This window comes from Engystomops pustulosus, chromosome 2, assembly GCF_040894005.1.
Source record: "Engystomops pustulosus chromosome 2, aEngPut4.maternal, whole genome shotgun sequence".
Classification (NCBI taxonomy): domain Eukaryota; kingdom Metazoa; phylum Chordata; class Amphibia; order Anura; family Leptodactylidae; genus Engystomops; species Engystomops pustulosus.
The window spans coordinates 208,563,297-208,588,477 of NC_092412.1; the positions used below are offsets into that span (position 1 = coordinate 208,563,297).

At 38.8% G+C, this 25,181-nt stretch overlaps 1 protein-coding gene across 1 annotated transcript in view; it reads right to left on the reverse strand.

Moving 5' to 3' along the window:
- Window positions 1-25,181, reverse strand: part of POLA1 (DNA polymerase alpha 1, catalytic subunit) — a 158,330-nt gene that overhangs the window by 128,241 nt on the left and 4,908 nt on the right. The window contains exons 5-25 of the mRNA XM_072137924.1: window positions 24,941-25,053; window positions 24,785-24,850; window positions 23,954-24,058; window positions 23,695-23,875; window positions 22,692-22,854; window positions 20,731-20,906; window positions 20,080-20,192; window positions 19,091-19,207; window positions 18,155-18,229; window positions 16,265-16,403; window positions 14,253-14,407; window positions 13,698-13,844; window positions 12,554-12,643; window positions 11,317-11,433; window positions 11,031-11,206; window positions 7,257-7,386; window positions 6,083-6,202; window positions 5,144-5,243; window positions 2,999-3,123; window positions 2,252-2,401; window positions 1,790-1,912 (exon numbers count right to left, since the gene is read on the reverse strand). Coding sequence (XP_071994025.1) covers window positions 1,790-1,912; window positions 2,252-2,401; window positions 2,999-3,123; window positions 5,144-5,243; window positions 6,083-6,202; window positions 7,257-7,386; window positions 11,031-11,206; window positions 11,317-11,433; window positions 12,554-12,643; window positions 13,698-13,844; window positions 14,253-14,407; window positions 16,265-16,403; window positions 18,155-18,229; window positions 19,091-19,207; window positions 20,080-20,192; window positions 20,731-20,906; window positions 22,692-22,854; window positions 23,695-23,875; window positions 23,954-24,058; window positions 24,785-24,850; window positions 24,941-25,053 — 2,681 coding nt within the window. The remainder of the gene's footprint in view (window positions 1-1,789; window positions 1,913-2,251; window positions 2,402-2,998; window positions 3,124-5,143; window positions 5,244-6,082; window positions 6,203-7,256; window positions 7,387-11,030; window positions 11,207-11,316; window positions 11,434-12,553; window positions 12,644-13,697; window positions 13,845-14,252; window positions 14,408-16,264; window positions 16,404-18,154; window positions 18,230-19,090; window positions 19,208-20,079; window positions 20,193-20,730; window positions 20,907-22,691; window positions 22,855-23,694; window positions 23,876-23,953; window positions 24,059-24,784; window positions 24,851-24,940; window positions 25,054-25,181) is intronic.

Below are 25,181 nucleotides of genomic sequence, written 5' to 3' on the forward strand. Positions count from 1 at the left end.
GAAGCTTCTATCCACTATGTACAACGATTGTGTTAGGGATTTTCTACAGATTTCTTTAGGAAACCTCTATCTGGGGTGCAGGTAAAGGTGCCCTGTCAAGATATCTGCACAGCTGTCTTCTGGGCAAAAAGATCAGGTCAGTCCTGATAGGACCATTTACATCTTATACGTGGGTTTTTAGTGCAGATGATCAGAGCTTTCTTCTAGATATAATGACCTCAACCTCATGTTATATAAATGTTATCTCCAATTAGAATGTCTGTTCCTGCAACTTGTTCATACTCGTATATTTTAAATACATATGAAAAAAAAAAAAAAAGGTACAAAACCATGAAACGTTTAGTTTTGTTGAAATCTTAAGCTAAATATCTCTGCTGGTTTCTGCCAACAAAGATGTTTTTTCCCCCCCAAAGATTAAAAAAAGCAGCGAGGATATAGACACAAATGACAACTACAGAAAGAAAATATGGAAGACAGCTGCAAGAACCAAGACTGGCACCAGAATATAAAAGGGGGAATAGGATAGCTTCATCCATTACTGAACAAGCCAGAAATCTGCTGGCAAATTATGAAACAATAATTATGTATCAGATGTAAGGACATACAGTATATATGTGTGCGGTGGGCACAGCTGCATTACCATACAGTCTCTGACATATTGATTACTGAAGTAACGAAAACGCGAACAGTCACGGTCACATCAAAGGAACCGAGGGGGGAGCAAAGTGGAGCCGATTTAATAAGGGTGGTCTATGACGCTGTAATATAAAACTACAGAGGGTTTTATAAAAAATAAATAAATCACACATTTAACAACATGTACATGGAGGTCCGCCATATTTACAACAGAGCTAGCCAAGTATATATATGAAAAAAAAAAATTTAAAACCTAAAATAAAAAAATAAAAAAAAAACACTGCCATAAATGTGCAATCACAATGCCTATACATTAGATTTGGGGCAAGTCACTTAAGATGTTGGTGCAATTGCCAATAAAAATAAAAAAATTTAAAAAAAAAACCCACAACAGTAGTTGATGATATTGTAATAAATGTTGATTGAGTCGACCAATTAACTCAGCGATGGGGGCAGAAAAACAAAAACTAATTGGAGCCCTTTCACACTTTATTACAAGACTCCTTAGCAGTGAAAACAAAAGTTCAGATGCATGAAATCTCTTAATTGTTTAATGATCTCAAAGTATCTATCGCCACCTAGTGAAACATCTGCTACGCGACCCTTCCAGTCTGCGAGACGCTTCTCTACACACAAGGGTATGGTATGGTATTTCACAATATACACAGTAATGAAAAACTAAAAAACTATGTGGCTCTTCGGAAACAAAAATAAAAGGATAAAAGTGCAGATTATGGAGCGAAAGAGCTATAAAATGTAACACCATTGACAGAATGAACTTATGGCACGGTCTGCCTTATCACAGTATATAGCATTTGATGGTGAAATTAATTATGGTGTATTCTTGTTAATATAATTTCCCTAATGCAATTCTCTTTGATTTACAGCGCTTAAACCTAATGATTCATTCCTTTTTAATGTCTTTTTTAGTCTGCAATAAATTTAGTAATTAGAAAAATTACCTAAAACAATGTTTTTATTTTCCAAGTTAATTGTGATAATTGTCCTGTTAGTACATCTGCAGGACTGACATTATATAAGGAGAATTTGTACATATCAAAACTACAAGGAAAGCACAGCAAGCTTTCACTTCCTACGTGACGAGAATTAATTGTATAATATATACACAGAAAGAGATAAAAAAAAACCTTACCTCACGCCCTTGATGAGTGACCAAAGCGGCGAGGGGCTTGGCATAGAATCTGCTGTATGAAAAGCCCAAACAACCATACATGCTGTTGGCAGTCAGCTTCAGAGCCTTCTGTCTGATGTCATACTAGAAAGAAACACAAAAATACAGAAAAATATTGAGTAAAGAAATACAAGGCTAAATAGGAAGGTGCTTGACCTGCTCCCAGAAATAATAACACACTATAGCTACATCTTCAAAGTTGGGACCCCGTTGTAGAAAATTCATAGAAAAATAAAGTTTGAGTAAAGATCTGTATTGATCTTTCAACTTTGAAGGGGGGGGGGAATAGCCTGTTGACAATGTAACGTTAGTACATGGCTGCTCATTTACCACTAATTTAATTGTGCACATTATATATACATAAGAAATAGGACCTCAAATAAGCAGTTGGGTGCTTATCCTAGGCCTTCCTCTCATCATTACCTGCAGGTACATGTCAGGATTGAGGTCGGGCTGTTTCATCAATTGCTTGACGTGACGTCTTCTCTCCACTAGTTTCCGGATCTCCCGAGGTAAGATTCCCATTTCCAGTTCGGAATTAGGCAGCTCTGGAATCTCATCTTGCTCTTCCCCCTGCAAATATAATTCAGAAGAATAAAACATTAAGCCAGGCAATCCTGCATTCTGCTTCCTGCTCTCTGCAAACACGGGAGTGCGTCGCAAGCAGCAACATTTTGTGAGTCTCTTGTAGCTATAATCTGTCCTAAACCGCTGTCCCCGCTCCAATGTGCTGATTATCTTGCAAGACGCCAAGCAGCCAAAAAGAAAAATCACAATCTAACACAGCTCCGGCAATTTTATTCAGAAAAGGAATAGATGGCTCGTTATCAACTGGGCAGCAGTACAATTAACCCATTGCAGCTATGCAGAAAAAGGGCTCAGTCATTGTAAGCATGGGCTAGTTAGACCGTGTGCTCTATACATAAGGTAAGCATTTAATTTGCAGCAACCAGTAATACCTTTTATGGTCTGCAAACAACAGCTGCTCAATTTTGGGAAGATTACACAAGTACTATATAACACAATTACATCATAATACAGAAGGGCAAGATACAACTTCTCTGAATGAGGACAGTCCCTATGTTGTACGTCACACAAGATATCCCTCCTCTGCTGATCATTTACACACATTCACTTGTATAAATGGCAGTGGTGCCAAGGATCACCAACCTCTCTAGCGCTCTGAGCATTAGCAGCTGTGCGGTGCACCGTGGTAAAACAGATGTTATACTCCTGTATGATGGAGGGGTACAAGCTGTTGAAATCCAGAAGCAAAATGAATTTGTCATAAAACCCTGATGACAAAGAGAAATATTACAAAATTATTATGAGAATTGAAAGTAGAGCATTCAAAGTTACCCGTCCACAACAGTCTATGTAACAGTAGATTTATCGAGAAAAAAATGGGGCATGCACATTATGGCAAAATAAAGCCACTTTAGACCAAGATAATACAATAGTATAATTGCAAGCATCATAAGTATTCATGGGTTTCTGGAATAAAAAAATATTAAGTAATTATATATATTGTTAAAGGGAACCTGTCACCAAATTTTCACCAATAAACCTAATAGTTCCCATTAGCACTTTGCCAAAAAAAAAAAAAAACCTTACGTCTTGTGCCAAGAACTACCTGCAGCAGACAAGTCACTTTTTTTTTTTTACATGCATCCAAAACAAACCAGGGACTCACCACAGGATTAAGTCAGGGTGCAAGGTAAGTTAAGCACACAATTATATTGTACTGCAAATGCCAAGAAAAGAAATCTTTGCAATCCATCTGTAATGGGTTTCTGCAACCGGTCTATAGTGAAAATAAGGTCCCTGGTGACAGCTTCCCTTAAAAGTTACAATCGGAAATGGAGAACTACATAAAAATCTAAATTTTTTGGAGTGGATATCTCTGGCTCTGTGAAGCATCCATACACAATCCACATATCTTATTAGAGGGGAGATTTTCCTGTTTCAGGGTTCTGGAGATATTTGCTGTTTGAAGTTGGTCACTGACATAAGGTTTATAAACGTCCTTTCTGCAAGGGAAGGGGTTAAGCAAGAGGGTGCATCTGTACACCTATATGCTCCAGAACTTGTTTACTGTTCGTATATTTGGGAACCCTTCACCACAGGTTCTGGAACTCTCTCATGGAACAGAAAAGCAGTGAGACAGGTAGGGTGAACCAGCTCAGGCTTTTTTTATCCACAAGACACAACACTTTCATCATAAACCTCACCCCATATATGGAAAAGTATATAGAAAGTGGATCTAAAACATGAAAAACGTGAATGCCATATTTTGGTCACTGATGCATTTCACTAAATTTGGTCCTTTCTGTTATACCCCCCATAATTTTTTTAAGACTATTGAATAATCCAAAGAAAAATATATGTTATAAGTAAGAAAGTATATTATAATAAGAGATACGGGAACAGGTAAAACAATAGTCAGGTTTCGTCTTGCCTGCCCAAGCTAGAGTGACAAATCTCTCCCTGGTTGCGAGGGTAATACAGCATTCAAAGTTTTTTAAGCTGGCTTTAAAGGTTTGTGTTTATTAGGGTGGAGGCAGTTTTCAGGCCCATATACTTAGCCTGGACAGTCCATGAAAAACTGATACAGCACTAGTGATATTGTACAAGTCCCTGCATCCTCACAGTTCAGAGCTGCAGTTTAGTGGGTAAAAAAGGGGCTCCTGCATAATATAGCTCTATGGTGCAAAAAGCCCTATCCACAGCACTTTGGTCGGTGCATGAAAACTGGCCAGCACATGATCTGTTTTTCATGGGCCAAGGTATTATTTTTACCTCTTTCAAACATTTTAGTTTCAACAAGATTTAATTGAATTAAAAGTATAACAGTGCCTTACAGTATGTCATGGCATAACATATGCCCCTCGCAGGGGGATCTCATAGAAGTGATTTCAGAGTGATGCATAACCAGCTACTGTAGTAAACAAACTGAACAAGTGAATGAGGGAGGAGGGCAAAGGGTTGGGGAGGGTTGGATTAACCAGAGAACCGTGTTAGTGTAAGATCAGTATAGGTGGTCGCTAATGGTGAGAGTGGTAACAAACATACATATCGATGAGCCATGTGTATTCCACCTATGTCCTTAAGGGACAAAGTCAGTGCGCTCCCTCAAGGGTAGGTGAACCCTGTGCAGTGATCCATGGGTTCCAAATACCTTCAAATACAGGAAGTGTGTCTGTCCTGGTCGCCTCTATCCTCTCCAACAACATCAATAGGTTTACTCTATTTTTTTATTTCTTTCAAACATTTTAAGTACATATATGGTGAAACTGGTAAAGAAAAAAAACTCACCAACTTTTGGGTCCAGGACTAGACCCCCTGCATAAGCAGCCTTCCGGCGACCTTTTTTGTTTTTATTTTGATCTGCATCCACCTCGTCATCATCATCAACCTATATTAAATACACAGGTCAAATGCTGTCAAATGAACATTAGATCAATTAGAAACAAAAACAACCACATTTTATAAAAAGAGGGTAACCCTATGGTGCTACAAATTCACACGTGTTTTTCATAGGCCAAGTACACACTTGTATTGAAAGCTTCCATTCTGCTTAGTAATAGGAGCACATTAAATAAATACATTTTTTAATAACCCCAAACATTAAGTGAGGTCATATATAAGAATCCATGGAAGGCCTTTTGGAAATCAATATATCTTAATGGTGCATTCACATGCTACAGTTAAGACGGTATCCTGTCTGCAATGTAAAGAACTGCATTAATTTCCGTGTGGTTTTAGGTAAAGTTTTTTAATTTATCTAACAAAGCATCAATTTCACTGATAGCATTTGACAAACTGAATGAAGTTCTTTATGATGCAGTTAGGGTGTGTGAGGCTACATCCACACGACCGTATGATTTCTCCAGTCCCGTATTTACGGGCCGTATATACTTGACGTTTTTCATCCGTATGCAGCACGTATGTAACCCGTATTTTATACGTCCCCATAGACTTCTAGGGCATACGGAACTGAAATATGGGAGAAAATAGGACATGCTCTATATTTTTATACGGCTAGTATACGGTACGGTACAGAGTTAACAACGGCAATATAAATGGTCAGACGTATTGTCCATTGAAATGAATGTGGCCGTATGTAATACGTAAAAAAACGGTACGGTACAGATACGGCTGTTTTCATACGTCCGTGTGTATATGTATACATACATATATTCTTACACATAACCAAACCTAAAGGCATCAGTAATGTATCAACAAGATACTGACCAAAACCTGCTGGGTTTTCTTAAAAACTGGCTTGTCAGGCACTAAAAAGTCATTTTCAGAAAAAGCATGAAGAAGAAGGTATTCATTTCGTTCAGAACGTCCACCCATCAGTGTCCTAGACTGTGGAATAAATATACAAAAATTTAGTTAAATTAAGTCTTCTACAAAGTTATAAACCATTATCACCTGCTTCAATTCTCATATCTGAAACAAAAAAAAAAAAAAGATAATCTAAACAAAAGGTGAAGATACGCCAAGGCATCACCACTTACTAATCTGGTAAATCTAAAACTGTCTTATTCTTTGTTTGCGCTGTATAACTTGAACACAAATTTGAATAAATCTCCAAAACGTGTCTGTGTTAACTTTTTGCCCAAATTGGCCACAGGTTTTTTTTTTTTCACCAAAAAAAATTAGTTTGTGTGGGGAGGAGGGATATAAGAACAAGCATGAAATAGCACGCCGATTGTCACACAATATCCCTTAAAGAAAAATAAGAAACAACGGGTACCCTATGAAGAAATTCTACCATAGAAGGTGATTGCTTCACAAAGAAAATGCCATAGTCAAACATTCTGCCTGGAGAATATAGAAAGACATTTACTTGTTACAGAGAACAAGTTTTTGGAATGAAATGGCACACAAAATGACACTTTCCTTTTAAACCAGCTCAACATGATTTTGGAGAGATGAATACACTGACAAGACACATCATCTCTGTCAACGGAGTCAGTTTGTTACAGTCGCTTGATTCAGTAAGAGCGACATGCTATGAAACTAGATCATTTCTAGTCATTAGAAATTTCAAGCTGAATTTGATGCACTCACTGGATGGAAAGGGGAAAGGAAAAAAAAAAGAAGAAGATCTCAGAATGAAAGACTAGACAGACTTCAAACTATCTTGTGGAGGCACAACTTGGAAAGGGATATTGGATGGCTGGGGAGATTGTATGACATGTAGGAGTTACAGTCAATTAAAAATTAAAACCTGATCTCTATCATTTGTGCCAAAAACTTTCTGCTAGAAAACAGAATATGAAGAACACCCTCAGTTTTGAAACCACCCAAATCTGAATTCTCATAAACTCACTGCGATCATTAGTGTATCAGACACAGCAAACTCTACTACAACAATCATTAACTTATCAAGAGAATAAGACAAGGCAAATCTCACCATGACGTTTCCAGCAATGCTGGTAATCTGCAAAGCCAGAGGAAGGACATTCAATTCGCACATGATCTGCAGGATGAATCTGGCGTCTATCAGAGTATTCTCCAGCAAGTACAGAAGTTGGGAGGATTCACTGCAGATACATAAAAAACATAAAAATTATTCCTAGTTAACATAGAACATTTTGAAGGACCATGGAAACCTTCTCCTCAATTTCCACCGAGAATTTGCCTCTCATCTGTTTTTTTTCTCACTAGAGGATTTGTCTGAAGTTTGCTAGAGGACTTGTACCAAAATGACTTCAAGCCAAAGTCCAATTTAATAAATTAACCACTTAGTGAGGCTGCCTGAAAGGCTCTAGTGACCGGGCATTTTTAGAGATTTTCATAAGAGCTGGTTTAAGGGCCATAACTTTTTTTTTTTTGCGAGCAACCTTGCATTTTTTTTGCAGTGTGTTTTTCAGGATACATACAGCTAGTTAAAACGTAATAAAAGTGTAAACTTTTTTTTTTTCATTTTTATTTTGAGTTAATAGTGGAAAAAAGGCGCTTTTTTGTAATTTATAGTACATATTTAATTTTCAAACGAACTCCTCATTATCAATGAATTCCTTATTTTTTTCGGTAGTTTTGATATATAATGTATAGCAATAGCAACTATAGCAATGTTTTTATGTAGTGTAGCAGGGGATTTTTATCTTATTGAATGTATTTTGGATGAATATTTGTTAGTGTGTGTGTTTTTACTTTATATGTCCCCCATGAGGTCATAAAAGAGCGCTTTTTCACTTTTTTTATTTTACTTTATTCTTTTTTCTTTTGCAAGTTGTGCCCGGTAACTGGAGCATCTAAAAGAGCCTTTAAACTTGGCAGTCACGTGACTGCCAGGTCTTTAGAGCCGGTGGCAGCTCTGGCTCTGCTCCATTGTGCATCACACTCATTCAGCGCGATGATGTGAGGAGCGGAGAAGGGAGATGGGGTAATAAACCACATCTCCCTTCTCCCTAGGGTCTCCGGGTGTCTCTTACCCCATTAAACCACAAGCCCCCTAAGGTAGGATATGAGATGTGAAGTATCACCTATTTACCTATTTATAAAAAATAAAAAAAAAATCTCCTACAAAGTCATGAGAAAAATGACTGGAGAGGTGTCATATTTTGCCTGAGGCTAGTCAATTCAGATGCTCCCATCTTAAAGGGAACCCGACACCACATTTTCACCACATATACAGCTAGTGGCAGGTTCCTATAGAGCCCTATTGACTAACCTATTGCTTATAACAATATTGACAACCTTCTTATAGCTAAAAAGTTGTTTCCCTCACATCCCCATAAATCAACTTATATTACCTGGCAACAGAGAAGGCTTGTTCTGATCGAACAGCCGCCACCATCTACAACTCCCCATGTCCCATGCTTCTTCTCATCAAGTCATTAGACCAGCGTGACACAGGTCCTTTAGCCTCCTAACATTAGCAAATTGTACACCATGAATATATATGATCACATGGCAGTATTCTTGCATAATTCCAGCATGCCTCTGTGGGCTTCTACTGTGAGCCAATCCAACCTCCATAAAGACTGCTGCAATTTCATGTGATCAGATGCATACATGGGGTAGACTATGCAAATGTAACAGGACCTTAGATGATGTCACCCTGGTCACAAGACATGAGGTGGCCAATGATGTAACAGAGCTCTAACTCAATGTTCCACATAGCAGCAGTTCTGCAACACAGACTTATCAAGGAACTAGGAGGCAGAGGAATGCAAGTATATGCAGGGCTTCATTCGACTCAAGTAGTGACATTGGACTCACAGGTTGCATGTAAATTTACACAGATTTTTTTTTTTTTTCTAGAATAATTTTATGTGAAATTTTGCTTGTTTACCTACAAAAAAAATAGATACTATTTTAAATAGGTGACATTTCATACCCTAACTGAGGGGGGCAGTAGTTTAATGGGGTAAAATCTGGTGAGAGCCCCTTTAAGCCACCAAAAATGGGTATATCCATAGGGGAATAACAGCATGCCGCCCAGATATATCTCCTGATATATCGATCAGCTGCCATGTTCTATACCCGACCTTGTCCCCTTCACACCTCTTCATGCCCACTTGAGATTGGAGTTGGTTTAGGGAGGAAATAGTCCCAATTCCTGGTGGTGCACCAGGATTTGTGACTATTTCAGGGGTTGGAAGCGAGAAAACAGGTGCACAAGCTCTGATAAAATAGGTTGGGGGGGGGGAGGGGTTGCCCTATTTAAGCTGGTTACAATATATACTAGAGTATAAGCAAAGTTTTTCAGCACAATTTTGTGCTGAAAGATCCCTACTGTGCTTACACTCTGGTATGAAAAAAACAAAAAAACAAATAAAGTCAGTACTCACCTTTCTAACGCCCCCCTCTGCAAGTCCTCTTCTTGCTTCCTGTGCGGTGGCAGTGAACACACCATTTCAGCAGGTTTAGGACACCATAGTATGTGCGCAGCCAGCGCGCATGGGGCTGTCGGTGCCCATGCACAGGAAAGCAAGAAGAGGACCTGCGGGGGGGGGATTTGGAAAGGAAAGTTCTAACTTTATTATTTTTATGTGCTGTGTGTACTGGGGGCAGGGAGCTGGTCGGCTTCCGGGCTATATATTGGGTGGAGGCTGTGACCAATGGCTTTCGCACCCAAGGCTTATACTCGAGTCAATAGGTTTTCCCAGCTTTTTGTATAAAGATTCTGTGCCTCGGCTTATACTCTAGTATATACGGTAGTTCTAGAAAGAAGTGTCAAGTAACGGGATGCTAGAATATAGAATACATTCTGTTCTTCAATTTATAAACATAGCAAGGGACTACCTGGTTACTCAGATGAGATCTGCACACAAAAGGTCTGAATTTACCTTGAATTTGCAGGGGTCAAACAAACACATGTTGACAAAATCTTAAAATTCCTGTGCAAGGCAAGAGCAATTTCAAGATGTATTTAGTTCAATGTCCAAAACAATCTTCTATAATGGAATATGTGGCGCTTACATTTAAAAAATAAAAATTGCTCAGTCTGTCATGTTCGCAAAGAGCCAAAGTGATGTATCATTTAAGTTTCTCCCTGTGCATTATTTTCAATGTAAAAGCAGCCTCTTCCATTATAAAGGTTGTTGTTTAGTAGATTGGTCAGGTCACTGAGCTGAATATATACTTGTCAGCATATATTTTTTATACTAAAGACAATTTTGATTTTCAATGTCTTCAATATGACCTATCCAAGGTTAGAAGCAGAGGTGCACTGTATCGTTAAATGGAATATTTGTGGTGTTGGGAGCTAAAAAATAAAAAGGAACAATTTTCATGTTGTTCCAATAAAAAAAAAAATCCTCATGTCAGATGCTTGAAAACTAAAGTGCCTGATGTGTGCTGAAAGTTTAATAAGGACAGAAACAGGTCGGCTCCATCGCCATAGCTATTGGATGTATATTATTTCTTCCTAGATTAGTCATCGCCACCAAATGGTCGTCTGACAGAAAGCCAGCAATTACAAAGGGCGAATACTTTTAGCTATTATGAATGTAGACTAAAGGACAGAGAAGGTGAATGCCTTGCATTGAAGTAATGGGTAAAGCCACACTTGGGAATATAGAGCTTTGTTGAATGAAGATGACAACATTTTGGAACAGCAGACTTGTACTGTACTGGATGTTGTTGCAATATTGCTTCTAATTTATGTGTTGCTAGCAAGTCCTAGAATAAAAAGCAGCTAACCATCCCCAAGAATTTTAGTATAAATGTAAAATACCTGTATGCATTGCGAATATTTTCAGGAGGAATCAGAACACGTTCAGTTTTCAAGACATGATGGACCAGTTCAGACAAGTGGTAGCTTTTACAACGGATTAACTCTTTAGCAGAAATCTCAATATCGCAAATTATCCGACCGCATGCCGCATTTCTTTCAGCGAAACCACTGCGCCCCTACAGGTTAGAAAATAAAAATAAGATATGGGAAGTCGGACCTCTGCCTTGGATTCATGGAATATTTTATAAACAAAATGAAACATTTTGGCGGCAAGCATAAGACTTACCCCAAGTTTTGGCATTGTAGATCGTCTTAGTCGGCCAATTTTTGACCAAAATGGAACTTTACATAAATTAATCCTTTGGAGCAGAACTTCAAGATCAAAACCATAGATATCATGACCCTTAAAAAAAGAAATACGCATGTATCAGATGTAGATCAATTTAAAAAAAAGGCAATAGAATCTATAAATAAGGAAAACATCATAATCAAGATCAAATTGGTTACATTCTGGCTTTAGATGACATTTCTCTTTTTATGTAGGGGGTTAAATCAAGTTTGGGGGCTAACCCCTTTCCACAGGACAGGGCAGTGGTGGTGAAGTGATGGCACTGAGAGCAATCTCTGTATGCATCCAGACCATTACCCCTAGCACAGGGTTTGCCAGGCAGGACACAAGGCCTCCTCTTGTAGACTTAGGCTGCCAGGTACTACAGGAGGAGCATGGAGGCGTTCATAGGCCCGGGATGTCATTGCACCTCAAGGTCCAAGCTCCACAATTCTTCCTGGTAGAAAGCTCAAATTATAATGTGAGGTTTTCCTTATTTCAACTTTATTGTTGGCCTCAGGACACTGATATGGTTGACAACTGTGGCAGAGGAGGGAATAAGCAACTACTTTAGCAAGCTCTGTGCAGCGCTGTGTAATCTGTGTGCGCTACATAAATAAAGGAATTATCAACTACCTAAATTGTCGTGTTGTCACTTTGTGGTTTCTGGTTGTAGTTTGGGCACAACCAGGTTCACCATCAATGGGATAGTGGAAAACAACATTAACGGTGAGGGTCCAGCTGCTGGGACCCCCACTGTTCACAAGAACAAGGATCTTGCTCTCACAGATGGGTGAAGCAGCAGGACGATCTTGCATCCTGCCACTCTGTTCAGTAGTATGGGAGAATGACACTGCCTATCCAAGTGCTCCGCTATCTCTGGCACTCACAATGAATGGGGTGCTGTAATCGACAATGAACCATTGACATTTTATTGATCAAAGCAATAGGATGCAAGCTCGATCTGCTGCTGCGTTCAATAAATGAGAATGGGACCCCCCATTTCTGGAACACTGGGGGTTTGTTCTCTGGGGGTTCCCTTCACCAATCAGATCGTTATTCCCTATCCTCCTATCCTATGTTTTCTTGGTAAAACTCCTTTAAGATTGATTACTGATGACTAAAGGAATGCATGGGACAAGAGCTGAGTCACCTGTTAAAATACTTTGAGTGGAGGAGCTTCAAAAATACTCACCACAATAACATCTGGATCAATTTTATGAATCTTTGCAAGAAAAAATCCCAGAAGAGTCCGTTCAGTAAGGGCTATTTCCACGTTTATATTCTGGAAAAAAAAAAAAAAAAAAAGAATGGAAAAAGGACTGCAATAGGCACTTGTGCCCTTTTCTTGAATGATTCATTAATCTCCTGAGATCATAGTACTCAGACCCTTAATGATCAAGGCCTCTGACACGCCACTATGGAAAAAGTGGTACTCCTCTGACTATTGGAAGTACAAATAAAAATTATTAGACCACAATTTTAAGAACCCCAATTTTTTTTTTAAAGATTACCTGTCACCAGATTTTGACCCCACTGAATAACAATGCCTGCAGATAAAGGGTTACAAGTCCTCCCTAAATCACCTAAAATTAGCTGCCAGTGAGGCTTGTACCTTAATTACAGCCATTTTTCTCATATGCAAATTAGCTTTTCTGACTCATCTCTGGCAGCCTGAGAGAGGAAAAGAGTCAGATACCAGTGAACCACGTACCATTATTTTGACTGACAGCTCTGTGTCTCTTCAAATCCCGACCCTGCCCTCCTTGCACTTAGGAACTGTCTGCAAATATTCAACTACAGATACAAAGCTTTATGTACAGATAGGGAATATTCTGTCACCCTTTTTACACGGTGCTTTGTGTTACATTCAAGACATGTGACCAGTGACATCATTGCAGGTCCTTTAGCCTTCTAAGAATAGCAAACTGTACACCATGTATGTGAGTACATGAAATCACAGCAGCCTCCATGGAGAATGAGGAGGAGTAGAAGTCCATGGAGACAGCTGTGACTTCATGTGGTCAGATACATGCATGGGGTACAGTTTGCTATTATTAAGAGTCTAAAGTACCTGAGATGATGTCACTATGGTCACATGGCATGAACTGTAACCAGTTAAGGAGGCATAAGGCATGGGGAGGAGTAAATGGGAGGTGCTGGCCGAGCAGGACACGCCCCCTCCGATGCCAGGTAATATAAGATAAAAGGTGATTTCTGTGGATGTAAGCGAAACAATTTTTAGCTAAAAGAAGGGGGTCAGTCAGTTACTAGGGCTCTATAGGAACCCGTCACTGGCTTTATATGTGCAAATGTGGTGACAGGTTCCCTTTATTTACCTTTTGTTTTAAAGCTTCTTTATGGTCATATGGAAAAATGCAGTCACTAGGCTTGGTAAGAACACAAAAATGAGTCTGGAATGGAGGTTGTGGTGGTGCTTTATCCAATGGAAATGTGTGGTGGACTAGAGCAGCCAAGGCAACAATCTGAAATAAAAGGTATAAAAGCAATTATAAAATTTATATATAACATTATAATTTCCCTAGGAAGCCGAGAAAACAGTTTAAAGAGATTGACCAACTTTAGCTAATAGTAGACCATGGAAATATATCGGGTTTGTCTGGAGGTTGTAAAATATGGCTGCTTTCTTCAAAGAACAGCTCCTCTCCTAAGGTCGTGTGTGGTATTGCAACTATACATGGTCAGCTGTGGCTCTGTTTTTGGAGTAAAACAGCCATGTTTTTCTACCCTTTAAGCCATGTGCAAATCAAATATTTCAGGAAGTCATTTAAAAATGTATGCGTTACAAATATCAAAAGGTTTTTAATATTTTGCAAAGTAGCGCCCATGGTAGCCAACAAAATATTTAAAAAAAAAAAAAAAACAGACCACACCTCATTTTGATGAGTCTTTGGGTTCTGAATGGTCTTCATACTGAGAGACAGGGTAACAATTGGAGGAGGCGGCATGTGCTTCACAACATTCACCAGATCAGGCTTTGCTACCATTGCTTCAACTTTACACCAGCTTATAGGCTGACTGTTCAGCTCTGAAACAAAAGATATAAATGTTGCCGAAATATAAAACAGCATTAAAGTATAATTTCTTCATTGGTAGTTCTATTCATCACCAGCCAGTGAGTCAAGAGGAATATGTGGATTACAGTACATAGTTACATACGGTTGAAAAAGAACCCATATCCATCAAGTTCAACCAAGGAAGGGAAGGGATTGGATAAAGGAAGGGATTTAGGGGAACAATTCTATATACCATATCTGTGAGCTAAGCCATAGAAAATATAAATAAGGAAAACTACTCACAAAAATTAAATGTTTCTGTTTTGCAATGGCCAACAACAGACTTCTGTCTCCAGCCCAGATGGGCCAAATGTCCACCATATGGAATGGGGCATTGAATTTGTCCGTCTAAATTGGAATTTGATTTTACTATTTAGCATCCACACTGTTATTGGCCAAGACGACCGAGCTCTATTTACAATTTTCTTCTACACTCTCCTTACATAACCCATCATTTTTTACATTATCAGTGTATATAACCATGTGAGGGCTGTTTTTTTGCAGGCTGAATTGATTTTGATGGCAGCTTTTTGGGATACACAGAATTTATTGATGAACTTTTAAAGACACTTTGTGAAGAAATTGCTAGGAAATCAAATTATGACACTTCAAATTAAGAAACGTGAAAACAGTGTCTACCATGCGGTATAATTAACAGCTTTATTCTGCATGTCAGAACAATTTTGGAGAATAGTTAATTTTTTTTAATTTATTTTATGAAAAACACAAAAAAATAATTGATGTCACGACATTTCAAGACTCAATATTTTTTTTCCACCTTTGGGGCTATGCTTGGGCTTGTTTTCTTTTAATGGACAAGTTGTAGGTTTCGTTGGTACCCTTTCAGGGTTTATTTTTTTTGACCGCTTGTTATTTAGTTTGTTTGCTATTTGGTTAGACTGCCAAATTGTACTATAGGGTGCTCGCAGAGGTAAGCATTGAACTTAAAGAGTAACTGTCAGGTGGATTTGGGACCCTAAACTATCTACAGGTCCTTATGTTACTTTTACCCTAGGGGTTAGATCTATTCTACCATATACTGTAGTATAGCAATATATGGTATTTTTGCACATGATATGTTCCAATGTACAGATTCCAGGATCGTCACGCCCCAATGAGGTCAAAGGGAGCAACACTGGCACTAGGATGCGCTGCTGACAGCATGTAAAGGGTTATCATCCACGATTGGTGCCAGCACCGATTGTAGATGCTAACGCTAGGTGTTTGCTGCAATATGCAGCAAACACCAAGTCTGTATGGAGAGAGCTCAGCCAGTGAGCCTTCTCCTAACAGCCTTTGCAGCACAACGATGTATTCTTACGTCAGTTTCCAGCATTGGGTTAAGGATCGTGCGGGCAGGATCATTCCCATTTACAATCTCACAGTCACTACACCAACCAAGTATTATGTGTGCCGTCAGGTCAAGTTAAGTGTTGCAATTACCGCTGTAAGACACCCCAGGAGAACATATATCCGACATTAAAAACGATCAAATAATTTCGTACAATATTTTAAATTTGCTTACATAAAGATATTTGAAAGAAAAAAAAAATGTTTGAACGAAAAAGGATGTTTTAGTGTTAAAAACATGCAAATAAGAAAAGATAAAGCAAAAACAGACACCCTGCCTCACATAATTACGAGTAAAGCTGAACAAAATTAAATAAAAATAAGCTTGCAATTGAAAAAGCCCTTTTAATCCTTTACTTTGGCACTTATAACCCTTCCAAATGCAGTAAGTAGGCGAAATACCTGCAGAGATCTCAAGGTCAAGCAAATATATATATAAAAACACATGAGAAATTTGCGGAAAGGAGCAGTATATTTACGTGGGCTCTTTATCTCCAGCCAGCTGGGCCCTTTTATCTTCCGGCTAAGTAAGAAAAGCTCCAAGCTGGACGTATTTGTTCCAAAGACATGTGAAAATGTTTCTCCCTTTAGGTCTTGGGGAAGTTGGGGCAAGTCTGCCTGCAAACCAAACATATCATAAAATAAATTTAGTCAAAGGAAACAATTAGTCTACAAAATGTATGGCCAACAATCACAGCCAATTTCTATTTTACTTCCCAGCTAGAAATAAACTCACCCCCTGCCTGAAGCACTTACTTTCAAGTTGTATAAAATTAGGTGTGGTAATTTGTCTCTGCATATACTTCATACACAATAATAATTGCTAATCTCCTCAAAAATAAGATTAGCACAAAGGGAAAAAAATTAAGAAATCTGTAAATATCTTGTATTTTCAACTTGATCACAAGTTAACAGAAACATGCTGAAACTAAGGCCTCATTCACACAACCGTATGTGGCAGCCACAAATTATAACATGTCCACGGTGCAGCCACCTGGCTCCAATAGAAATGGGAGGGGTGAGCAGCGCTCAGGACACTGTCATCTTGATTACAGCCCAGGAAGATAGGACTTTCTTCATGTATCATATCAAAGAGAAATGCACAGAGTCCCGTTCTCAGGATCAACCATGGTCTACTAAAAAGGGCCATAAATGCTGACAATAGCGGCAGAGTGAATTTTATAAAATGTAAGGTTTAGGCCACAGGATAAATGTGTCCAACTTCAGCTACATAGATACTCCCTACAAGGAACCCAATATAGAATTTTTAGGGCTGCCTTCACACGCGGAGTTCACATTGCATTTTGACGCAATACAACTGCTATGGAGAGACTTGCCTAGTTAAAATGCTGAAAACACTTGCATTAATAAACCGTATGTGCTAACCCTATATTAGTGCATGCAATGGTTTTGAAAACGCAAATGTTACTTTTCAGCTTTTGTTTTAAAAACACAATGTGCCAAGTGTGAACGCAGCCCAAGACAAAGCAAAATTAGGCAGTCAAAAAAATGCACCATAAAGAGGATTCAGGTTTAAAGGAAATCTAACAAAATCAAGCAAGGATAACCCAGGGACACTAACTCATAGATCCCGGCACCGTGACTGTGGTAAACTTATTATATTTATTTTCCATGGGCTCCTCCCATCTAAAAATCCGCTTTTAAAATTAAACTAATGAGCTAGAAGGGCTATGGGGAACATTACTAGAGCCCCTTCATGCTTTAGCTTCACAAGCTGTTAAACGGTCCACCCTCCCCACTGCTCCCTCACCTCAGCACTTCCCTGCTACCTCTTTCTGATGTAATCTCAAAGCAGCAGAAAAAAATTTCAGCAAACAGTGGGATGGGGGAAGTGTGCTTACACAGCATAACAGACAGTGAAGCTGCAGCATAGAGAAGGTATTGTTAAAAAAAAAAAAAAAAAAAAATCTATACTTTCAGAATATGTAACATAATTGTAATTTGGTTTTAGAAGGAAGGAAGCCATGGATAACAGGTATAAGAAAATTACCACAGTCACAGCGCCTGGATCTATGAGTAGGTGCCCCTGGTTTCTCATGCGTAATTTCTTTATAGAGGTATGTACTGCACAGCCTAAATTACTATTTTAGATCATGCAAACATTTTGATGTCACATGATGCATTTTTGATATCAACTACTTCCCACCAGGCAGATCCTCTGGCATCTCAATAACTTTTACCCACAACAAGTTAGACTGAAATGAAATGGTTTAAAACTCCATGTTACATCTTGCACCACAAAATTGACATATTTTAAACAATATTATAAGAGCAATTACATCCCTACATCTGCCCCAGTGTGATGGTGTGTATAGATTTGTTAGAGATGTAATAATGTAAATACTTACAGAATATCGAACCTCAAGATACTCAGAGCTGGCAGGGACATCTGGAATCTCAAAAGCATAATTCTTCTCAACTTTCTGAGGGTAGGATAAAAAAAACATTTAAAGGGGTTCCCCATTGAAAGAAAGATCCCAAATGTTAATCCCCTAGTGAGGTTTACACAATAAATATAATTTTTAACCCTTTACTTTGCAATTTTATTTTTATTGCCGTTTTTGGTTGCATCGCTCCCTAGGCAGATCAGTGTAAGAATCTCTCTAAGCAGACACTTCATGATTTCTCTAGTGCTATGAGATGCTGTGTGCTGACAATGTGCTTAGATTATCAGGGTACAGGTTTATCTACACTTATTTAGCTTCTGAACATTCTACTAGTATCTGCCACATAGAAAAAGAGAGATGAGACAGATCAGAGATGAGATCCATGAGATGGATGACACGCTCAGCTCTGCTCCCTCCCCTAATCAATAAAACACATTAAGCTCTGCTATAAACCTTGTCTGTAGTTTGCAGAGTAACTCTCTACACACTGCTGCTTGCCGGCAGGAAGTGCCTGGAGCAGCACATACTCCGGCATATAAACATCTGGCACAATGTGAAAGCCCAATGTGAAAGCTCTTGATAAAATTCCCCACAGATTTGTAAAAGTTTGATAAAACCTGATGCTCTCATAAATATGCAGCAAACACAAAGGGGCAGATTTATCAAGTGTCTGAAAGTCAGAATATTTCCAGTTTCCTATGGCAACCAATCACAGTTGCCCTTTAAAATATTCATGAGCACTGGTAAAATGAAAGCTGAGCTGTGATTGGTTGCCATGGGCAACTGGAAATATTCTGACTTTCAGACACTTGATAAATCTGCCCCAAAGAACCAGAACACGGCATTCCATTCAAAAAGGGCTTCCATGAAAAGAAAACTTTAGTCAACAGAACATACCTTGGACTTGAATTTCATGATCTTATATTTATCTGCAATGCTCTCATTGAACTCTTGGTAAACATTCATCATGGTGACTGGTAAACCAGTGTCTTTTCCAGACGGCAACTGCACTTTCTGTATAGAAGGCAAAATCACATACATCACACACAATACAGTAATATACTATACTTCCAAAATTGTTTAAACGTCAAAATTTAAGTAGGACCATTCGCAAACTGATTTCCTGTAACATTTACACTCAATACCACCGAGAACCAGGTAGAAATCTCACGAGTGCAGCTTAGCTGCTAATGGGCCAGAATTATAGAAAATAAGTTGGCAATTGCTGCAAAGCTTAAAATTTCTATTCACAAACAACTGGATATCAGGGCTGAACAATAACCCTGCCCCTTGGCCTAGTGACAATTTACAACATGCTGTCCCAGCCACAGGTTTTTCAGATAGGGAAGTTTGATTGTAACCCTGAAAAAAATATACTTCTTATAACTGGAAAGAATTAAATTCAGTGGGGAAAAAATTGCAGTGAGCAGCAACCTATATTGGAAAGTACAGGCAGTCCCCGGGTTACGTACAAGATAGGGTCCGGAGGTTTGTTCTTCAGTTGAATTTGTATGTAAGTCGAAAGTGTATATTTTATAATTGTAGATCCAGACCAGAAAAATTTGGGCCCCAGTGACAATTGGAGTTTAAACATTTTTTGCTGTAATGGGACCAAAGATTATCAATAAAACTTCATTACAGACACTTTACAGCTGATTATTGCAATCTGGGACTACAGTAAAGTATTCAGAAAGCTTCACCAGAGGTCAGAGGGGTCTGTCTGTAACTATGGGTTGTATGTAAGTCGGGTGTAGGGGACCGCCTGTATATGATATACTAATATGTCCTCATCACATATGGTACATTATCATTCCATACACTTGCACCCCTCCTAAATATTGTATCAAGGTCTAAATGAATTACCCCCAGCACAACAAATCCCTTACCGTCTCACGTGGTAGAATATATACCGTGCGCTCAATGTTTTTGACGCTAACACAGCAGCTGACATATGTTTCAGCAGACTCTATCCAGACTTTCCCAAATAAGTACACAACACCTAAGGGCGAGAAAAGAAATCAAGTTTTCAAGTGCATCCCAAGTTTACCTCCCCATCAGAATCTACAGATTACATACACCCTGCCTGAGGGTGCGTTCACACATTCAGTTTTTCAGATGCAGTTTTTTATGTCCATACCAGAAGTGGAGTAAAATAGAGAAGAATCATCTTATGATATGTTCTCACCCATTATGATCCACATCGGCCTTTGACTTTCATCTGTAAAAACTGAACGTGTAGAGGCACCCTAAGGGTAGTGGCACACGTGGAGTTTTGTACCCGTTTATAGTCATGCGTTTTCAGTCCGTTAAAAAAAAAAAAAAAAAAAGGATGGTTTTGAAAACACATCTGTTTTTGTCCGGTTTTCACAATTATCTTAAATAAAAAGCAGACAAAAACGGATGAGTTTTCAAAAATACATGCGTTTTTAAGACGCATGTGTTAACAGACTAAAACACATGACTAAAAACCAGTTCAAAACGCCACGTGTGCCATCACCCTTAGAGTTGCGTCATAAAACAAAACACTTGAGTCTTACCTGGCTGGTTGTACTGGTCCTCATAAGCATCCAGCCAATAAAATCTGAACACCTGATCACCATCTTCACCGGTCACTAAAGGAAGGAGACTAGAATCTACTTGAACTTCATTCGTGACAGGCCGAGTCTCCTCAGGTATTTGATCCCAGCCTGAGTCTCCATAAAAACTGGATCCACTGGAGAAATATAACCATTAGCAAGTCACGTTAACAAGATATTGTATTATAGGCAGTAGGTTTGTACTTATAGGGGGTGGACACTACCTCGTTTTTGTAATCTGTGTGTAAGTGTGGGGGCAGGATATTAGGTTATTTACCTATTAAAAATTCGGCGTTGCCTTCTAGATATGTGAAATAAAGCCTCCTGCCTTTTTCCTCATCAGCCTGACATTCCTGACCATACAATGCCTGCAGATGAAGGGTCATGTGATCTCTAACTGGCAATTGTTCATGGACAGAGATCACATGACCCTCCATCTGCGGCCATTTTATGGTCAGGAACCCCTGGCTGATGAGGTAAAAGGCAGGAGGCATCATTTCACATATCAAGGAAGCAGAGCTTTTAGTACATTTATATTGGTAAGTTACTGAATATCTATGCCATGGGATAGAAGGGACTTGCTTTCTTCAGCAATAAAGAAGTCCCTGCACCCTACACTTATTATCTACACTTTTATTTAGCTTCTGAACATTATCCTAATATCTGCGACATAGAAAAAGAGCGATAAGGAGATCCATGAGATGGACATAAAACTCAATGACACTCTCAGGTCTGTTAACTCACCTATAACACACACACACACAGTTAGCTCTGCTATATACCTCCCTCCTGGATAAAGACCTTATCTGTCTGTAGCCAATAGAGCACGCTGTTGCTTGCCGGCAGGAGGTTCCTGTGTCTGAGCTAGTCTTTAATGCAGACAGGAAAGGCATGAGGCAGAGAGCACTGCAGTGTGCAGAAAGGAGAAGCTATTCATGAGAAGGATCCGACCAGAGCCAGAAGTTTTACGGCCATGTCCAGAGACAACCGGAATTGTAAACAGCAGGACTGACATTTCAAATTTTTGTTTTGCAACTTCATAAAATGAAGAAAATAATCAGCTCTCAAGACTAATTTCTTTGTCCTGTTTTCCATACAATATCCCCCTGCAAAGATCAGTGTATCTAAAAGCAGTGATAAGGAAGGAGAGCTAAAGTTTTTAAGGACTTAAGGGGCAATCAACACACTTTTTCATTCATGGCTTATCTTTAGCATGGCCAATGGTAAATTGCCATCAACCAACTGTTCAGCTGTCCCTGACTTGCAAAAAACAACGGAGGCCTCTTAGCGTAGTAAAAGGCAGAAACCACTGGAGTCTTTCACTTTCTGAAAAGGGTGAGTTGAGAGGAATAGGCAGAGCCAATTAGATTTACTAAGTTTCAAACCCATTTTTGGCTGGAAAAGTTCACTACATTTGACTCCTTCTGGAGTAAAATTGTAGCTAGCCATGAAGCAAACGTATGGTAACCACTGTATCTAATCACAGATTAGGCACGTGATGCACTAGTGTAAATAGGTACAAGATCAGCGTGACAAATGTCGGTCTTGAAAAATGCCCACCAATGGATTCTAGTGGCCAGGTGCCATTTAATACAGATTTGGCTTCAATTGACTTCAGCACAAATGTACAATGGATGCTCCATTCAAGCTTGAAACACAGGACCCAAAGTTCATATTCAGGTTTCAGGGAAGAGACATCTAACAACTATATACATGTTTTAAGATTGTAGAACAACCCCTTGAGCCAGAGCCTTTCAATTTTCTTCAAAGTAATTTGTGGAACAAGACAATATGCCAAAACCCCAAAATACCTTCATGAGTATAAAAATACTTACATTTGGTTACACATTTATAGCAATGGTAAAAAAAGTTAAACAATCTTGAAAGTGGTAACAAAAATTCTGAGGGTGCATTTGACTTACATATTCACTGGTTTTTCATCCATCTCTTCTTTAAACTCTTTTTTTACAACTGGTTCGGTCTTAACAGTTGTGCTTTGATCAGCTTTTATATTAGAAGTATCCTCCTCCATGGGTTCATCAAAATCTCCATCATCAAACTCAAGCATTCCTTCATCCTCCTCGTCTAAAACAAGTTGAAATAGTTAGCATGTATAAATCTTAGAAAAGATCCATGATGATTGAACTGGCATTATTAGATATATTGGTGATGAGAACAGCTGTAGCAAGCATTTGAGGTAAATTGCTTCATAGAATTGCATCATATTTTCCCTGCAGATGTATTCAGCTAAATTCCATAGTAAAATGACGCCAAACGATAAGCATTAAGATGCGATTTTAGAAATCCAAAAGAGCTACAGAACTTTCCTATGTGCCTATCGCAGATTTAAATATATGTCTCATCAATATCTGTGGTGGATTGCCACCCGAATTTTCATATCAACTCAAAATGCCACGGTCAGCACTGACTGCAACATTGATGGGGAATTGAGAATACTCAGTGGGGTTTCTAAATATTTTACCTGTAATAAAGTATTTTGGCTTGTATAGACTAGAGAAGTGTATCTAGGAGGTAGGGAGGGGTTTATACAAAAAAAAAAAATTAAGAATCCAATGGAAAAGTCAGAATGTAAATTTATTTCTATTGGTAAAATTATAAAATTTGGAAAATCAAGGAGTATAGTATGTATTGTATATTTTATACAAGAAAATGTGTAATAGAAAAAAAAAACCAGAGAACATCCTGCCTGCAGAGTGCAGGTAGTGTTGGATGAATTACTGCACATTTTCTGGTAAAATTTCAGACACTGCATGGACTGCCATTTCCTGGCTTAGTTAAGCTTTAATCTTAAGTGTAATCTGTAACCTGTCAGGGATATTTCAGGCACTATGCCTTCCACAGATCCTTATTGACTTCTGCGTATTTTACTATATAAGATCCCATAAAATCGGAGTGTTGCAATACCTTTTACAGCTTCTTCCATTTTAACCACGCTGCCATTTTTAGCAACACTCGCAGTACTACTGTCAGGGTGTTCCTTGAATTCATTCTTCTTAGCAGAGGAGTAGCTGGCTGTTTTACATGGGGGAGAGTCATATTCTTGTTTGGGTGCTGAAAGGGGTTTTCTGGCACCTACTGCAGGAGTCTGTAAATAGAACAAAAATAGTCAAATATAATGTTGGGCAGCGAAGTAATTACAGACTAGCTGCGTGTCTTTTTTTACCTTGGTGGTTGGAGATGCTGCAGGAAGAGAAAAGGGATTTAGTGGTGTTCCTGCAGGTCTCTTCTTCTTCAGTGTCATCACTGGCGGTGGAGTCATCTGCAATGGCTAAACAAGAAAAGTAAGTCACTATTTGTTGCAAGAATGCATTTATAGAGAGAAAAAAAAAGTCACAGTAATAGCTAAAAGTGCCACAGGAAGCCTTTCATAGACTGACAAAGAATTAATAGCATTTGGCTTTATCAGAATAGGAACAACCCCCCCCACCCCCCCCCGAAACCTCCACAAAAAAAGACCACTGCTGGGTCTCCACTTTGTGAAACAGAGAGCTGACATTTTTAAACCAAGGAAAGTTGGCATCATGAAAGGGGTTAATAAAGTATATTATCTTACTATAATTGTCTGCATAGTTGATTATTTTTAAGTTTGTTTGGTTTGATCCTGGTTCCTTGTAAAAAAAAACGGCCACTGATGAAAGGGCATGTAACAGAAGCATCCATCTACATGAACCAGCACAGGAAGTGTAGAATAGTGGGAGACTGGGTTGAACATGGCCATGTCACATGCACATCTCTTAGAAGACTTTTATAGGGGAGAGGGGTGAACAGGAGGACGTATCCTACTGTATGTGCAGTGCATACAGTGTGATAGATCCCATCCCTCCAATTGAAGGATACTTCTGGAATTTCATTATTATATTTCTCTGTGCCTTTTTATGCTCTTCTTTCTCCTGTAGTGAGCATTGTATCTGAAAGCCTTCTCATGACAGCCATTCAAATAATTGATTTGACTCTGGAGAAGCTCCAAAGACATGGGAAGAGGTTACAGGAATACCTGTGATTTCAAATCTTGTAGTAAATCCCCCAGTAGATCATCTTTTGACAAATCCACAGCTTTTTGCTACAATGAAAAAGAAAATACACATTAACAATAAGACATTTTTGAAACCCCCAGACCATCTAGTAATTTATACATTAATAGATAACTTACATCAGATTTTTTTCCAGCACTTGCCATAAACATTGATTTGATATCACTTGGTTTAGACACAGAGGACTTTTTTACATTAGATTTGTCTTTAACTGCACTTTTTCCTTTCTTCCCTGAAACGAAATGTCATTGAATTCACAAGACAATAAGCTCACAAGTACGTCATGTGCTGAGACCTAGGACAAAGACCTGAATGTGGATACAGTATGTTGGGGTGTGTGCCTTTTTGAAATTTCCCTCT